Source organism: Gracilinanus agilis, chromosome 2, assembly GCF_016433145.1.
Source record: "Gracilinanus agilis isolate LMUSP501 chromosome 2, AgileGrace, whole genome shotgun sequence".
NCBI lineage: Eukaryota > Metazoa > Chordata > Mammalia > Didelphimorphia > Didelphidae > Gracilinanus > Gracilinanus agilis.
Window position 1 is genome coordinate 670,590,369 of NC_058131.1, and position 17,296 is coordinate 670,607,664.

At 43.6% G+C, this 17,296-nt stretch overlaps 1 protein-coding gene across 2 annotated transcripts in view; it reads right to left on the reverse strand.

The window, feature by feature from the left end:
• Positions 1 to 1,390: 1,390 nt before the first annotated feature.
• The window catches only part of VCL (vinculin), a 111,721-nt gene continuing 95,815 nt past the window's right edge, over positions 1,391 to 17,296 (reverse strand). The window contains exons 14-22 of one of the 2 annotated variants that reach the window (XM_044659055.1): positions 15,773 to 15,922; positions 14,033 to 14,141; positions 12,590 to 12,892; positions 11,392 to 11,516; positions 9,646 to 9,831; positions 7,191 to 7,391; positions 4,944 to 5,147; positions 4,397 to 4,501; positions 1,391 to 3,603 (exon numbers count right to left, since the gene is read on the reverse strand). In XM_044659055.1, coding sequence (XP_044514990.1) covers positions 3,457 to 3,603; positions 4,397 to 4,501; positions 4,944 to 5,147; positions 7,191 to 7,391; positions 9,646 to 9,831; positions 11,392 to 11,516; positions 12,590 to 12,892; positions 14,033 to 14,141; positions 15,773 to 15,922 — 1,530 coding nt within the window. In that variant the 3' untranslated portion in view covers positions 1,391 to 3,456. The remainder of the gene's footprint in view (positions 3,604 to 4,396; positions 4,502 to 4,943; positions 5,148 to 7,190; positions 7,392 to 9,645; positions 9,832 to 11,391; positions 11,517 to 12,589; positions 12,893 to 14,032; positions 14,142 to 15,772; positions 15,923 to 17,296) is intronic. The other variant, XM_044659056.1, reaches the window with a different exon arrangement.

Genomic DNA, 17,296 nt, shown 5'->3' on the forward strand with positions numbered 1-17,296 from the left:
CACTGGTGCCTGGCACATAAAAACAAATTAACAAATGCTTATTGACTGAATGACATGCACAAACATCCTTTGGCAGCCAAGACCGCAAAGGCCCTTGAATGTATGTAATAAAGGATGAGCAGAACTGAACTGAGTATATTTCACCTAGAGAAGAGAAGGACTAGGAAGAATATGGTGACTGTCTTTCAAGTTGACCTATGGGGAGGGCAAGTTAGCAAGTCAGCTAAATTGAAATAGCAGATAACCTTAGAGACAGGTGGTGGTAGAAAGCAGGTACCTTAAAAACCATCACCACCACCACCACCTTGACCATCATTTCCCTCAGATTTTTTTTTAAACTCATACCTTCTTGTCTTAGTATCAATTCTAAGACAGAAGAGCAGCAAAGGCTAAGCATTTGGGATTAAATGACCTGCTCAAGACCACACAGCTCAGAAGCGGCTAAGACTAGATTTGAACTCATGTCTTAGCTGCCCCTACTGCTAGGACTGTGAATCCAACTATTTGTTTAGCACTGGGATTTACCATTTACCCTTGGACAGTAATGGAAACAGTCCAGGACTCTGAACCCAAGAGCCTTGGGATAGCAGCATCACGCCCACACCACTAGCCCAGCTTCCAGCCTGACCCCACAATAAACAAGGAGAGGAGTATCATAAAGAAGGGGACCACCTTCTCACCCCCAACTCTAGCCAACTGCCACCAATGGGCAGGGAGCTCAAGAGCACCAGGAATAGCAGTAAAGCCAGTCCTGCTCAGCCCAGCCAATGACCCCACCAACTGCCACCTTTCCTTAGATTGATAAATGGTCCAGGAATGGGAACACAAAAGCCTTGGGAACAAGGTGGTCCCCTTCTTTATGATACTCCAGACCATCAGTGGTTCCTTCTCTTTGGCTTTTATGTTGTTCCCACCTGATTTCCCCTTGCTGCCAGTCTCCATCATTTCTGCCTTTTCCAACACCTTGATTCTTACTCAAGAACTGTCCTTTTTAGGGGCAGCTGGGTAGCTCGGTGGATTGAGAGCCAGGCCTAGATGGGAGGTCCTAGGTTTAGATCTGGCCTCAGACACTTCCCAGCTGTGTGACCCTGGGCAAGTCACTTGACCCCCATTGCCTAGGAGCCAATACACAGAAGTTAAGGGTTTAAAAAGAACTGTCCTTTTTAGTCAACCAACAACCATCTTTTCTATGCCAGACCAAAAAAAAAAAAAAATGTATTAAGTGCTTATTTGACATGCTGCAGGTTCCTAAACTTACTGTGATGAGATATTAGAATTAAATTCACATCTCTACTACAATATCAACGCTTTACAGATTCTCTGACTATATCAATCTCTCAAGCTAAATGTCTGACCTGAAATTAGTACCACTAAAATAATACGCCATCTCTTCATTTATACAAATGCATTTTATTTATTTTTAAGAGAACAAAGAGTGACAGAAAATATTTGCATATAACAAATCCTAGTTTATAAACAGTTATTTTAGTAGTAATATTTCTAACCAACGTTCAGGGGATATTTTTGAATCTGCTTCACCAAATCTGGAACACTGGTGGTGAGAGAACCACAACCAGCATAAAATATACTGCAGCGTGGCTAGAACCCTGGAACTGAAATGGCAAACATGATTTCTCCTATTTAAGCAATCTTTTAATAAAACAAAAGGTGATCTTTGGCATAGATTTTAAAGTTTTTAAAGGCATTAATATTGCATTTTTATCACATAAGCAACTAAAGAAGTAATGGAGCTGGACTAGATAAATGTCTTGAGGTCCCAACTCTTATGATTCTATTATCAGTCGATCGATCAACATTTATTAAGCGCCTACTATGTGCCAGGCACTGTGCTAAGAGTACTAAGTATTCTTAGGACCTCAAGAACACTTACCATTAATTAAAAATAAAGAAGAGGAAGCCTGAATGTACAAGACTAACTTAAGACAGACTTTACACATTCAGGGTTGGGATCCAATACAAGTGAAGAAAACCAAGGACATTCAAGTAAAGCTCTCATTCGATCCTTTTCACCATCGGATTTTCTCCTATCAGGTGTTTCAGCTCCTTAGCAGGGGTCCCAGGAAATCGGTTACAAGGGTAATGAATGAAATGTTACCCACTTAGCTCCTTTCTTCGGACTGCAATGCAAGGTGGGGAGGGAGAAAGAGCTGACTCTTTGTCCACACACTGGCTATGCCCCCTGACCTGCACTGAAGGCACCTCTTGAAGACAGGTGTGGGAGACTTCCCTCAATAATTCACTGTCAGCCTCCTGTACTGCCAGACCAGAAAAACCTTTGAGATTGTGAGTTCAGGCGAGTTCAGCTCTCCAGAGAGGCCCCTACCCATGGATGGCCCTTTTCTTGCACTAGTCAACATGTCAGACTAGGGCTGAGTTAGAAAAGAAGTATGTTTCAAAGTTCCAGAAACAAAAAAGCACCTAAATATCCTCCAGATCCATAAAGGAGGGAGAAAAATTAGTGGAGGGAACACAACACAATTAGGCCAAGCACTCCAAAGCAGCATTTCATTAAGGCCTCAGCAAAGTCCTCTGGAGGGCAGTGACAAAGCATGCATTGCCTGGGTACAGCCCCACTGGAGAACACCCTGGCTGCTCTGCCCTGAAAACAGCAGACAAGAGCACCAAGACACAGTGTTTGGTAAGGGAAACCCTACCCAAGCAAGTGGGCAGGCAGGGCTCCCCTTCCCCCCTTTGAATGGCTCCAAGAGCTTCCCTGGCATAGATGTGTTACTTTACAGTATGATTCATAACATCACATGTGATTTCATGATTTACTTAGAAGAGCAAGAAATCTTCAGGTTTGTGCTTTTGGAAACTAGGAAAGGAAAGTCACTCCTACAGCACAACCCCACAGAGGCCAGAACCAGAGCTCCAGCTTTAGGTTGAACATGATCACCAGCAATCTACAGAGCAGCAAAACACATTATTGGAGACAGAATGACTTCTTGTGGGCAGCCTGCTCACCCCCCAGCTTCAGAGGGGAGAGCAAGTGAGTGAGGTACAGGGGCAGGCAGCAGGGTGGAGGGCAATTAAAGATGGTTCCTCTCCAAAGACAATCCCCCCCAAAGGATGGAGTCTGGACAGGATAAGAGGGTAGTGTTCCATACTTGAATTCTGAGCTTATGTAAATAAAGTCCGTGAGCTGGAGTCCTAGACTGGTTATGGGGATAAGAGTACACAAGAATGCTTAAGAATAGTTTTTCTAGGGAGAGACATTACATACAGCCCCCAAAGCAAAGGAGAATATAAACACAAATGTGGGGGTCTTAGGCTAAGCCTTTTTGGGGGAAACAGGCTTGAGTATGGCCATCACCCCCTGGAAGCAACCAGGGCTTTGGACTACATTCATTCCTGCTTAGAAAGGAGCCAAGCATGGGGGAAGGACTAGGGAAGAGGATGGGAGGAGAGGCAAGCAGGGTGATGAATGTTTTGGAGCTACTGGTACCAGGGAGTTTTTCGAACCCAGCGCAAAGTGAAACCAGCATCTGTTCGAATCTTAATTGATGCTGCTTCTGCTTCTCTAACGGTCTCCTTCACAGACTGCATGAGGTTCTGGGCATTGTGAACCAGCATTTCTGTGGCCTGGAAGAAAAGAATATAGTCAAGGAGTACCTGAAAGATATGGTGGCAACCTAGCAACACAGTCCCAAGGTGTAATTATATAGGAAAACAGATGGAGATGGAAAGCCTTGATTGGTTAGGAAAACTTCATTTTTACAACCATGGGCACATCTCCTTAGGCAGCACTCCACTCCCACAGGCTCACTAATGTTAGGGCTAGCCTTAGTGGGGTTAACCTTACTGCACCTCAGAATGAAACACACAGGACCCACCTGCAGCAGGAATTAAAGCCCTGTAGGCACCACCATGCCACCCCCTCCCCCCACCCCACCCCATAATTCTAGCTGCTCTACAGTGTTCATGTAACAATGGGATATCAGGGCCAACAACCAATGTAAGAAAGACCCAAGATTGGCTCCAAGCTGTTCAGTAAAGGTGCTGGATTCCTACAGCCCTTGTCTGAACTGAGGAGCATGCAGTCCTCGTGAACTGTCTTCTGATACACATGAAAATATCTTCCCACTAAGACTGTGAGCTCATTGATGACAGAGACGATCTGTCACACTTCTATGTCCACTGTACAATCCAGGCTTTCTTATTTAGAGAACGTGCTCAGCAAATACTGTCACTGAATGATGTGCTGTGAAGTTCTGAATCTGTGAGCAACTCATTCCTGATGTGTAATTAGAATCCAGCCTCCCTCTGTACACAGGCCTGGACTCCCCCAAAATTAAAATGTTGGCAGAATGTTCCGGGTCTCATCATTTGTGAGGTCAATTGTCGTGGCAAAGTGGGACGCCAGTAAAATACTCACCTGCTCCGATTCCTCATCACTGATATTGGTTCGACCCAGCATGGTGGCTTTGACCGTGGACAGGATTTTGAGCTGGGTGCTAATGGTTGGAATTCGCTCACACACCTGAAGTGGAAAAATGACTATGGACTTCACTGTTCGATGATAAGTCTTATTTAAGAGGAATGTCCCTGATGACAGCTCAGGACTTCCTACTCACTGATACCCTACAGCTGGTGCCCCATGCTGGTCCCTCAAAGAGTTTCTGAGATTTCTATCTTTTAAAATGAGAGATTCAGAGATACCCGTTAATACAAAATATAATGTGAAAGAGCCCATATCCCCCAGGATTTGCAAAGACAGCTAGAACACTTTTGATTAGGTCAAAAAAAAGCCTCATCCAAATTTCCTTATTTCATAAACTATTCCTTTTGCTTTCTTTCTACAATTCATGTGTTTTCCCCAATCTCTCCATCCTTCAGGTTTAATCTTTCATCGATTTATGTGTCTTCCCCTCCGACTCTGCACTTCTCTATGCTACCTGTTCCTCCCTGTGTCTTCTCCTTACCTGTAAGAGATTGGTTCGGATACGCTTGTCGGTGCACTGCTTCGCCACCTCCTTGGCCAACCTTGTCACCTCATCAGAGGCTTTGGCGATGTCCTTAGCACACTGAATCAGCGCCCGTTTGGTGCCACTGCCCCCTCTCACCAGCCGCGACATCTCAGCCATCAGCAGGGCCATTCGTTTGGCTGCTGCAATGATGTCATTACCCTGAAGAGAATCAGAACCAGGGAATAAAATTTAGCCAGCTGGTGGCCCCAGGGAAGGAATCCAGAGCACATGGAGGAAAGAGGAGGCAGTCAGCTGTTCAAGGGAACAGGAGGAGAGGAATTCAACCTTTCAAGAGCCACATGCACAATACTGGAAAAATGGACCAAAGAGATTAGTGAGATGGCATCCTTTCCCCAGCACTCAGCAATGGAAAAAAAAAAAAAGCTTCAAAACTGAAAAGAGATGAGCCCTGGGTGTTAGTCAGCCACAAGGACTGCTCAAGGGTGGTTAACAGGCACATCAGCATCTCAAGTTAATCACACCAATGAAGGAATGGCTGGTTAGAGAGGTACTTCCCCTTAGTACAGGGATGAAGGAAGGGAGCTGACCCAAGGGAACAATACTGAGTAGCTGGCCTAAAGCCCCACCAACTTTCACCCAAGATCCTGCTCTACTGGACAAGTGGGAGTCTCACCCTACTGTCTCCCATCTTTAGTGCCAGTCACTTTATTTAAAGGAACTGACTTTGTAAATGTCCATATTCAAGGAGGTCAACAGTCAATCCTATAGTTCCTTTGAGGAAGGGAAACTCAAGCTGGGCAAAATCAGATTTTGAGATTTATCAGGCAGGCCAAATACATGAACAAGAGTTAAAGCAGGTCCTGAAACTACCCCAGAGATCATCTGCCAACAGCCTAAAAAGAATTCCCTTCCCTTCTCCTTCTGCTCAACACAACTGTTGAGTTTGGCATCTTTGTTCTAGAACACCCAAATGGACACGCTAACAGGAAAAATGGGGCTGGATTTGCCCAAGTCATTTGTTTTGTTTTTCTTTCTTTGGTATTGATGCCCACGAATGGGAGAAGAGTAAAAATGGAAAAATTAGCTCTGTAAAGCTCCAGAAAGCCAGAGTCTAGTAATTTTCCCCTCAGTCTTCCAGTTGGGTTTTGTATACCCAAAAGCCACATCACTGCAGGATCCTAAAAAAGGAAGAAGTGCAGTGGAAGAGGTCACTAGTGCTACTGACCAATGAGTGGTCATCTAAGTTAGAAGAGCAGCCACTTAAGACAAATGATGATGATGATGATGATGATGATGATGATGATGATGAAGATGAAATAATGAAGAAGGCATACACAGGCAGGTGTACACACACACACACACACACACACACACACACACACACACACACACACACTGGAAGGTGGATTCTATACTGGGGAAATGTGCCAAATGGCACCACAGGGGCCAGCTCTTAAATGCAGACGCACAATCACCCTGGAGTTTAATGACTTTGGTTAGGGAATGTTTCAGCTGAGGGTTAGTATCACATACCAAACACCTTATGCCTTGCAGCATGACAGTTCCATAGGAGAGAAAACAAAACCAATTATCTCAAATGCACATCTGCATATGGTTCCCCCAGGTGCAAGGCTCTGCTGGGTCGGCCCCTCCCCCTGGAGTGACAGAGAAGTGGACAAATGAAAGGAGGGCGGCCTCCAGTCAAGGCCAGCGTTTGCAATACAGCCAGGTGCAAGGCAGCAAAGACTGCCATACAAAGCCATTCCTTGTCCAGATTCACTCTGGTCTCTGAGCCATTGATGAAAACAGCAGAGCCACAAAGCATGAGACTCAGTTCAGTGACTTCTACAATAGTCCACAATGGCTCCTGATTGGAAACTCATTGAGAGACTCACCCGTGGCTTTGCAAGTACTTATAAACTGCTAACTAGTGCTAGGAAGTCAGCAGGTCAAAGTGAGAAAAAGAGGAGAAAGGAAGCCTTTCAAAAGTGACCCAATCTCTGCACGTCGTCTCTGCCCACCCACCCCCAGACACAGATGCAGCTTGTTATCTGGCACCGACAGACCTAATAAATTTGTGAAGCCACTCTCAGTTCTGACAATGAGGTGCAGACAGACAGATGGCCACCCCATCCAGACTCCTGGGGCCCTCGCAGATCACAGGTGATGCAATGTGTCAGTGCTGAACATGGCCGGATGCAATTGGAGCAATCCCCCACCGGGAGGGACACCCATGAGTACCTTACTAGACCACTTGGTTGCTTCTCGATGTAAAGACTGAGCAGCGGCCAGAATGGGCTGGTTAACCGGCTGATTGGTCGGCATTAACAGCAGCTCAGGCTCATAATCATCTTCATTGTCAGAGGGGAGAGGAAACCCCACCTCATCGGCAACGACCGCCTCAGCTACACCTACACCTGTCTCCGAGGCTTCTTTCCCCGGCTTTTCGGGTGGCGGGAAGGATGAAAACAGGGACAGAGTTAGTATAAGCAGGAGGATTGGAGAGACTAGTGTGAAACGCAGCCTCAGCTGGTTTAGTAACCAAAGTTCCACTGAGTTGGAAAGAAAACGTCAGATTCTCCAGGGGACAAAGAAAGATTCACGGAAAAGGAGTGTTTGGCACCAAACCCTACAAGTGCATGCAAAGGGGGAGGCTGTTTTCAGAAAAAGGCAGGCAAACAATATTCCTCTGTCGTGTGTACTGCTTGCCAGGGGTGGCTCTCATGTCAGCCCATTCTGAGGGGCACACAATCACGGGGAGTCCAAAATGACACTAGAAAGAAAGGAGGAGTGCACCAGAAGGCTGACAATGGTTAGCAAGCTTCTCTGAGCAGAGCCAGGTGACCCCTCAAGGCAGGTCAGGTGGACATCAGGCTACCTTAGAGCCCAGGAAGAGAATGGGTCAGCGCCAGGTAGGGATTGCTGTTTCCTTCAGGAATAAAGAGAGAAGTTAACTCAAGCCCAGAATACAAAGAATATACACATCAGATAGCACCAAATACCAAATCCTGTCAGGCAAAAAAGCAGAAAGAGGAACAATTCATGTGGGTAGACTTGGAGCAAGGTTCGGTGGAGCTCAGCAAGCATCATGCCCCTGGAAAGGACTGTCAGGAGTCATTTAGTTCAACTCCCAACTCCACAAAGTACTTTTATGCGCTTTTTTTTAAAAATGCTTACCTTCTGTCCAAGGTAGAAGAGCAATAAAGTCTAGACAATGGAAGTTAAGAGGCATGCCCAAGGTCACATAGCAAGGCAGTATCTGTTTGAACTAGGACCTCCCATCTCCAAGCTGCCCCACTTTTATGTACATAGATGTGCATCTAAGTCTTACAAGAAAAGATGTTCAGGGACAGGGATCGATTATCTCCAAACACACCCAGAACCCACTTCATTCATAGAAAATTTAGGTGTAATTCAAACTGTTCTTATTCAAAACAGACAAGTCACTTTTTCCAGATGCTGCCTACCTAATTCACAGCTAAAGCAATGCACTGGCTTGACAACAGGCTACAGATGAGTTTAGGTACCAGTAAAGCCCAAAAATGTCCCCTCAAACTAGGGAAGGCATGAGTCCAAAACAGGAAAAGTATCTGAAGAAAGTGGTAGGCTAAGGAAATGTCTGGAATTGCCTACAAAAGACAACCAAGGAAAAAAGGGAACTGAATCCTTGTCATAAAAGATTTGTGAAGCCTGACAAGAAATCAAACTTATACAACTGGCTCTGAGGTCTGGTTCCCAGGTTAGAAGCTATAATATCTTCTTCCCCCCCCTTCCATCTACATAGCCCTTACCACAGCAAGTAGCACCTTCAAAATCAATATTTCTGCCTTCCAAACCTCTAACAACACTCAGCACTGGGACACTAAAGGATCACTATAGAGGAAACCTGTTTCAATAATGGCTAAGTAAAAGACCAAAAAAACAAAGTCATTCGATCAGGAGGGAAGCCTGTTCCAACAAAGGGATCATAGTGAGGAGCTTTGGAAAACAGCAAAAAAAAAAAAAAAAAAAAAAAAAAAAAAAAGTCTCTGCCTGGGGGAATAGCAACTGAGAAGGATAAGGGGAAGGGCTCAGGACAACCCACAAATTTAAAATATTCCCAAGAGGTGTGAAAAGGAAAACAAAAGAAAAACCCCAAGCCAAGAGCTAAAGCAGCAATGCCAGTTTTGTTCACAATTGGCTGATGATATATGAAAGAATTTTGAGAAGAAAAAAGCTTCTTTGGCCCCAATCTACCCACTGATTGTAAGGAAAAATGGGACCATCTTGCCTGAACAGCAATAGAACAGCCCAAGAAATAGTTTCCTGTTTCAAGGCACTAATAATTAGCAATGGTAAATCCAAACCCATCCTGTACACATGAGGAAGATAATCCCATACATATGTGATTGCTGAAGGATACTTAATTAATCCAGAGTCAGGGCAAATGTCTCTCAAGGAGATCTCTCAAATTACATACGTTCCATCTTTCAAATCTAGCACACACCCAAGAGAAACCAATAGCCACCAAAGACTTTCAAAAAACATATCCTACTTCATCTAGGGTCACAAGAACCAGAGAGAAAATGCCTACCCAAATTAATCCAACAAGATGCCGATCCTTTCTAATTGGCTCTGGCAGCTTGGCTCATTAGTCTTACTAAGGATATGTCTTTTCTCAGAGGAAAAAGATCTAGGAAGGGCCTTCAACACTTACCTTGCTGGACCATTTTCGAGCTTCATCATGGAGTTGCCTGGCAGCCATCATCATTGGCTGGTTAATCACCTCCCCGGCCTTCTGCTCAGGGAACTCTTCATCCTTCTCCTCCGGTGGAGGGGGCCTGGGTGGTGGAACCTCACCCTCAGGCAGAGGAGGTTTGGGAGGAGCAAGCTCATCTGTCAGCTAGGCAAGAAACAATCACTCTGTTATAACTGGAGCCCCAAGGGACTGCATTCTCCTTCCTCTAATTCCACCAGCTGGCTAAATAACCACCCTCACACAAAAAGAAAAATCCACTCCATAAATGCCATCCACTCTCACATCCTTGTTTGCACCTATACCCATAACCACCCAGGTTGGCCATTCATACACATAAAGGACTACCTTCCTCAGCCTGCCCAGGAGTAAATTGGTTTTTTGTTTTTTTCATGGTGTCCCTCAAAAATCCCATCACTAATTGCTTTAGTTCGGCTCAGCTCAGCAGATGCCAAAGCCAATATCATTGGTAAAAAGATGCTCTCCTGGGTTATCTGGTAGCAAGAACACTTGACTGAAAGTGGGAGGCTTGAGTTCCAGTGCCAGCTCCATCACAAAGGAGCTGCATGGATGAAAGAAGGGATGAGTCCCCTCAAACTTCTGTCAAATTAGAGAAATGGACCAGATGATCTCAGAGCATTTGGTCTGCTCTAAAATTCTATGACTTTATGACAATCAGGCTTTAGGAGATGTCGCTACCTAAGAATACCTTTCTTTCCCAGTTCTTCCCAACAAGTCTTAATTGGAAGGATATGAATGGAGACTTGCTACCAGCAAACAATTCAATCTGGCCCTTTGTGACCTATGCTAGCTTACCAAATCGTGTTTTGTGCCCAAATTAAATGCCGGGGTTCGAAAGGGATCAAATTATCATTTTTCTATGACTGGGTCAAACTTAAGTGTATGATTTTTCTACAGCTATCATTCAGAATTCATGTATCCAAAAATAATAATTGTACTTATTTCTTTATCTTATTTGAAGAATTACTGCCAGCCCAACCACTATCCTAAACTATTAACCTACAAAATGCTTTTGCTGCCGTCTCTCAGGTGACTTCAACGGTTTTCCAAGGATCACTTTAATTATCAACATTGTTTTGGTTTCACTTAGAAAGTAAAACAGCTACAAATTTTGTCTTCTACCCTCACCAAACATTTTTAGATACCCCATAGCAATCAACAGGCCATCAGTTAACCTAAAATGACTATCTCAAAAGCCTATGAGGGCAATTTAAAGTGTCACAGCTTCCAACTAAGAGGATAAAGGAATCAAAAAGTCCTTCATCAAGGTAAGAACTATTAGGCTGGGAGAAGGCACATGTGTAGGCTGAGCTGATGTGATGAGTCCTGGGACAACTAGAAGATGATAAATCCTGCAAATGGATTTGCAAGCACCCTCCAGACCCAGGCCTATTAAAGCAGGCCCTGGCACACAGTGTTCAGTCCCCAAGGACAATGTGCCCCCTGTAGCCAGTCTCCTCCTTAGCAGGTTTATCAAGCTGACATCCAACTACTGAGGAAATTCCATGTGCTTTCAACTATGGTCAAACCCTTGCATCTGCTACTAACTGCATTTTAGGCAAAACTGAAGCAATGGCCACCAGTAACTGTCATTCCAGAACCAACTCCACGCACAGAAGTTCTCTCCGTTCACTGCAGTCATATACTCTCTGCTGGGTCACTCGTCCCCAAACTGGATTTACTTACCCGAAGTTGTTCAAGGTCTGGGGGAGGAGGAGGGAAGTCAGGCTCCTGAGGTTGGAAGGCTTCTCTGACCTTGGCCACGGCACCCAGAATCCGATATCCTGAATCCAGGAAGCTTTTCTGCAGGCCTAAAAACAACAAGCACCCATACCTTCCCAACAAGTGGGTCAGCAGCCTGTGGTTCTCAGTCTATCTACTGAGGAGGAATTGGTTTGTGTTACCAAAAGCTGGATGTGAACCTGACTGCTAAGCACGCCTAATGACACTGGGATTAGGGACATGCAACGTCCAATTCGCGTTGGTCAGATGTGCCCCAGAGCCCTTCTCACATTTCTCTTTCTGCTCTACTTAACTGTTGGCATGCTGGTCCTTCTCCTGAGCTGCCCTAAGAAGCTTCACTTGGCTCCAGCTGGGATCGAGGCAGGCTCAGAAGGGAGAGTTGGCTGTAGATGTATCAAAAAACATCAGAGGTCTGGGACAATGACGGGTGAAAGCAATGGAGTTATGGCATCAGCCCCCAGCCTCTTTTCCTAATATTACCAAATTCTACAACTTGCTGGTCACAACTGACCAGACTGTAAACACGTGATCTCAAAATAACCTGGACATAGCTAATCCATGAATATATAGTTCAAATTGTGAATATTCAAAGATCCATTTTAGTAGCACAGAAGGTATGAATACAAAATCTAATCTTGGAAAAAATCATATGTCTTGATGTAATGAAAATGGGGCCTGTGAACTCAAAAGACAACCTTATGTATCTACGGAGAATGTCATCTTAAACTACCCACTCTAAGCTCACCAGATTACTCTATTAAAATGAGCACAAAAGAGAGTAAGCTATTTTACTACACAAGAGAAATCGAATTAGTTATATAAGGTAAATATTTAGCAAACAAAGTTTTCAACTAAATGTCTACTGGGGATGGAATGTAGTCAAAGTTAATAATGACTTCAGAGGACAAGGAGCTACTTAGTTTGAAGGCCTTCTATATACTGAGAATAGAGAGAACATTTTTCAATTCCATGAAAAAAGATAGCTTGAGAAGGAGAAATTACATGATTCTTGATACTGAACCAAGAAAAAATAATCTTGAATCTCAAGGCTTATATGATATAGTTTATGGGGCAAGTAGATTCTAGCTCCAATCTAATAATAGCTGAAATTAATAAGTGAGATGAATCATTTATTGCTTACCAGGATCAGAAATGTTTCCAGCTACAGCTTTTGCATCCATCACCATTGGGGAGATGGTTTTGCTCAGTTCATCAGAAGCAGCCTTCACAGCTTCCCGGAATTTGGGATCCTCAGAGTTTTCCACCTCCCGTTTGGCTACTAATAGGATCCGATTGGCTCGCCGAGCAATGCTGGTTGCCCCAGCAACAAGCATCTGTGGTTGGATGTTAGCCATAGCTACTTTACATTTGTCAAGGTCTTTCTTAATCGCTTCCTCAGAAGCATCCAGCAGAGATTTGGTGTCTATGGCTTCATCCACCAGCCCTGCCAGAGAAAGGGAAACAACATTGAGTTTCTGCTCTTCGGAGAACAGAAGCTCCCACATCCTATGGGTCACATAAATTTTTCCTGAAGTTTCAGCACTCAGAACTTTCTCCTTCATCTGAAGTCTTCCCAACCATCAAAAACTTCAGGGTGAATATAACCTGTGAAAAGGGTACTCTGTGCCCGGAGTCCACACTGACTTACAGCACTTATAAGAGCAGTCATCAGTGGCCTCCTAGTCTCCATGGTGGCAGCCAAAATGCAGTATAGTCCAGAGGAAGCCAGGGATGCGTCTGAGACTCTCAGCACAATACCTTCGCACTACCTGCTAATAACGTCGTCTCCCGGTCCTTCTCACTCCCCAGCCATCTGTTGCTTCTTGGCAGCTCCCCCTGCCCAAGGGGAGCCATGAGGAGCACTCCAATATCCCTAAGAGCCTGTTTCTTGTTTCTGTTACCTTGATTCAAATAGCTTAGGAGCTCCGCTTTCATCTCTGGCTACTGGGGGACCCTGTCTCAGGAGGGGCTGCTGCAGGGAAGCACAAGGCCTTCATGGCCACAACTCCTCCCTCCTCTCCTGTGCCTCCCTCAGCTCAGAATGAAGAAGACTAAGAGGTGCCACTTCAATGGGGCAGGCTCAGGTTTGGTGGTGGTTACTTAAAAAAGAAAAAAAGCCAACCCACTACATAGCTAAGATGAAACAGTGAGATGAGTTGTGCTAAATTGTAGCTATTGTAATTCCTTGAAATGTGAATCCACTGAAATGACAGGAGCGCTCAGTGTCTCCACAGACTGCTGCCTCAGAGCCACTGAAACCAGATCCTAGCTTAAGGCACATAGGGACACCATTCAAAGGGAAGACAGGAGCCTCCACAATGAACATCGCACGGCCAGGGCAGCATGAAGACAAGAAAGCCTCAAAGGGCCTCTCTTCAGAGCAGGCCGGGAGGTTTGAATGAGAGGCTGCTGCTCGGGGCCTCCCAGCACGGCCAAGTTTAGGGCCTAGCACATGACTGCCCTCTAATCCGGTTACAGCCAAGACACATTTCCATTCTTGCTCAGGTTTCCCAAAGCTTTCCTCCTTCAAAACCTATGGGGACAGAGCAAAGGAACGACAACTGCCACCTTCCACAAGCTTTACCTGTCATTTTCTCAACGTTATCAATCCATTGGTTCTTCATAGTTTCAAAATGTTCATAAGCAGCTTGATTTCCAGGATTTCTTAGTAAGATGCGAGCAGCTGAGACAACCTGCCAAAAACAAAAGCACTTTTAGGCCTCAAAGGATTCCCATGCCCAGAAATAAACTGAAGTCTACTTGGCTTTATGCTTGGGGAAAATGGGCTACTATTATTCTTTACCCCAAGTTTGCTCTGTAGAGCCAAAAAATGAGCTCAGAAATTATTTCCTTTTCGATTGCACTAAGAAGCCACAACACAAATGGTATATTTAAATTCCAATGTTTTTCATCATGTATATACACAACTCTATTTGTTTTAGAGTCCTTTAACAACCAAAAAAAAATGTTAACAATAAATATGCGTTTGTTCTTGGGATAGGCTCTAGTCAGTTAAACAACATAAACCCCTTGAAAAGAAAAAGAAAAAAAAAAAGAAATCTGAAATCTACTGAAACTCCAGTAGAAAGTTATGTTCCACCCAATCATGTGTTTGGTAAAAGGCCATTCACAGAAATGTCATTGAGAATTGATTTATGAAGGGAACTCTTAATAAGTAGTTACTTTCAAGTTTCCATTTTATAATTAGCTATGTACCAAGAACGGGGAAATTATCTATATTGTAAAGAAATTCCTCTCTTAGAAACAACGAGATAAATATCTTCCTTCTCCCTCATCTCTCCTAGCTAGTAACTAAGTCTATAATAGCCCTCCAGTCTTCTCCTCCTTTCTCCTCTCCTACCGACATCTTCCCAGGGTTAATACCTCATTCTCATCTGCTTAGATTATTGCAGAAGCCTCCTCACAGTCTTTATTCTTGACTGCCCCATATCCATCCTTAACATTGCTAGACTAATCTTCATTGGCACAGAACAAATTGTGTTTTGGCTCTGCCAAAATCATGTCTTTACTCTGCTTACAGTGAGACGATCAAACTCCTTTATCTGATATTCAAGTACCTCCATCCGCTGGGGTAACTCTACCTGTTGAGCATTCTCCACAGCCCTCTGACATGCCTTTACGCCAATGTGACACCAGATTATACCTTTCATTTTCCACGGAAATGCTTACATTGTTCTTTCCATCAATGTGTCAGTGCTGCTCCACAGACTGGCTTAAATCCCAATGCCACTGTGCCACCTCTTCACTGAGGCTGACCACCCCACCCCAGTCCACCCCCCACTGACATCCCCTCTAGTTCTTCCCATAGCCTTTTAGCCAATATTTCATTATTGGAATTTGACTTTTTATATGAAATTTTGTAATAAATGCTTGCTGATGAAGTTATTTATATCTTATCTTCCCACTAACCTACAAACTCCATAAAAGTTAGGATAATAACCTGCATTCTATCGGTATTTAATGAACATTTTGTTGAAGTGATATGAATTTGGCAGAATATGAAAAGGCCTAAATCTTAGAAAATATCCCTGTAACCTGAGATACTAAATCAAGTTAATTGACAGTTCTTGGACACATTTTAGGACTGGTTTTGCCTGACTTGTGTCTTCTCTAATTCTCCTAAATAACATTCCAAAACAGGATGGATGTGTCTGAACAATAAAATAATATGAAAAAGAGTGAGTCAAGGCATGAAACACAGTATGGATACACAAGAGAAGAACTGGTAAATGAGAGGCCATTTAGGTTTTTGAAGACTCACAGTTTTTCCTAATTTTTAAATGAGAAATGAGTGTAATCAAACCTGGGGCGTGAGTTCTCTTGCTGTCTTCACTGAAGCCTGAATACCTTCCACAGTTGACTTATTAGCAGTTCCAACAGCAGCTGCCTTCTCTGCAGTAGCACCAAGCCGTCCAGAGTGGTTTTCAAAGTTAGCTGCCCTCTCATCAAACATCTAAGAAGAAAATACATTCTGACCCTTTATTTCAATAGGGTAAGTAATATACAAGAGTCTTTTCTTTCATTCTGTGATAAGTTATTCCCAATGTAAACTCTGAGAGCATTATCCTGAACTAAAATGAATAAGATGGATGGGCCAAATATAAGTTTAGCATTCATTTCTTTGGCTCTGACAAATCTAGTCATGTCTTGACACACAGACCTACCTACCTTCTAGATTTTCAAATCAATTATAATTTCTTGAATACACATACAGAAGAACAGGTTTGTGCCTTATGTTATAGGGAACTTAAAAAGAATATGAAGAAGACATAGTCTCTACTCCCAAGAAGTCTATGTTCTAGTTTGGATAAGACAGACAAATCTACAGCTACAACTGTTAGATGCACAATGTTATAGGTATCTGGATACATTAAAAAACAAACAAACAAAAAAAATACCTCAGTGTTTTGGATGGTTCAGAGGGTTTCAAAGCTGTGCTTTGGTCCTCAAAACACAAAATATTATCACAAATAATCCCCATAATGTGCAAGAAATCTGCTGAATGATTTCATCACAGTTCATGAATATACATGAAACATCAGTGAGGCTCACGAGTTTTTACTGGATGCAAATGCCAAATTGTTAAATGAGATGACAATAAACAGCTGAACAGTCCAGCTCTCAAATCTAAGTTAACTTGTATCTAGCATAGCCAGACAGGCATCAAGGATGCCAGGCTACACAGCCAGGAAATGACAAGTAGTTTGATTAAATGAGCACAGCAAAATCTCCAATTTCTTTTAAGAGACAGGAAAACAGTGAACTCTGACCAGTCAAAAGAAATTAGTTCAAGCCTCAGCCTATTTTTTTTAGCTGTGGACTTTGATCAACTCCCTTCTCCAACCTGAACTCCATTTTCTTCATCGGTAAAACAAGACAAAGAACATCACCATACTAACAGCCTCAAGGGACTGTACTGAAGATCAAGAGGGAAACAAATGTGAAACTGGACATGTCGACTATTATTATCCTCTCTTTGTTCTCTGTTTCAAAGAAATCATTAGACCTGTGGCTGAAAAAAAATCAAGGACGTGTTTAATACCTGGTTTGCACTCTACTAAATACACTTCAATGTATCAACAATTCTCCATAAGAGCAAGTCTATAAAATGCTTCAATGTCAGAAATTCTATGCTTCAGTCTTCTCAATCTCCCCCGACACTACTAGATATACAACTAACTTTGACCTGTGGGGTCGGTCAGTCTCTCTCTCTCTCTCTCTTCTCTTCTCTTCTCTTCTCTTCTCTTCTCTTCTCTTCTCTTCTCTTCTCTTCTCTTCTCTCTCTCTCTCTCTCTCTCTCTCTCTCTCTCTCTCTCTCCCCCCCCCC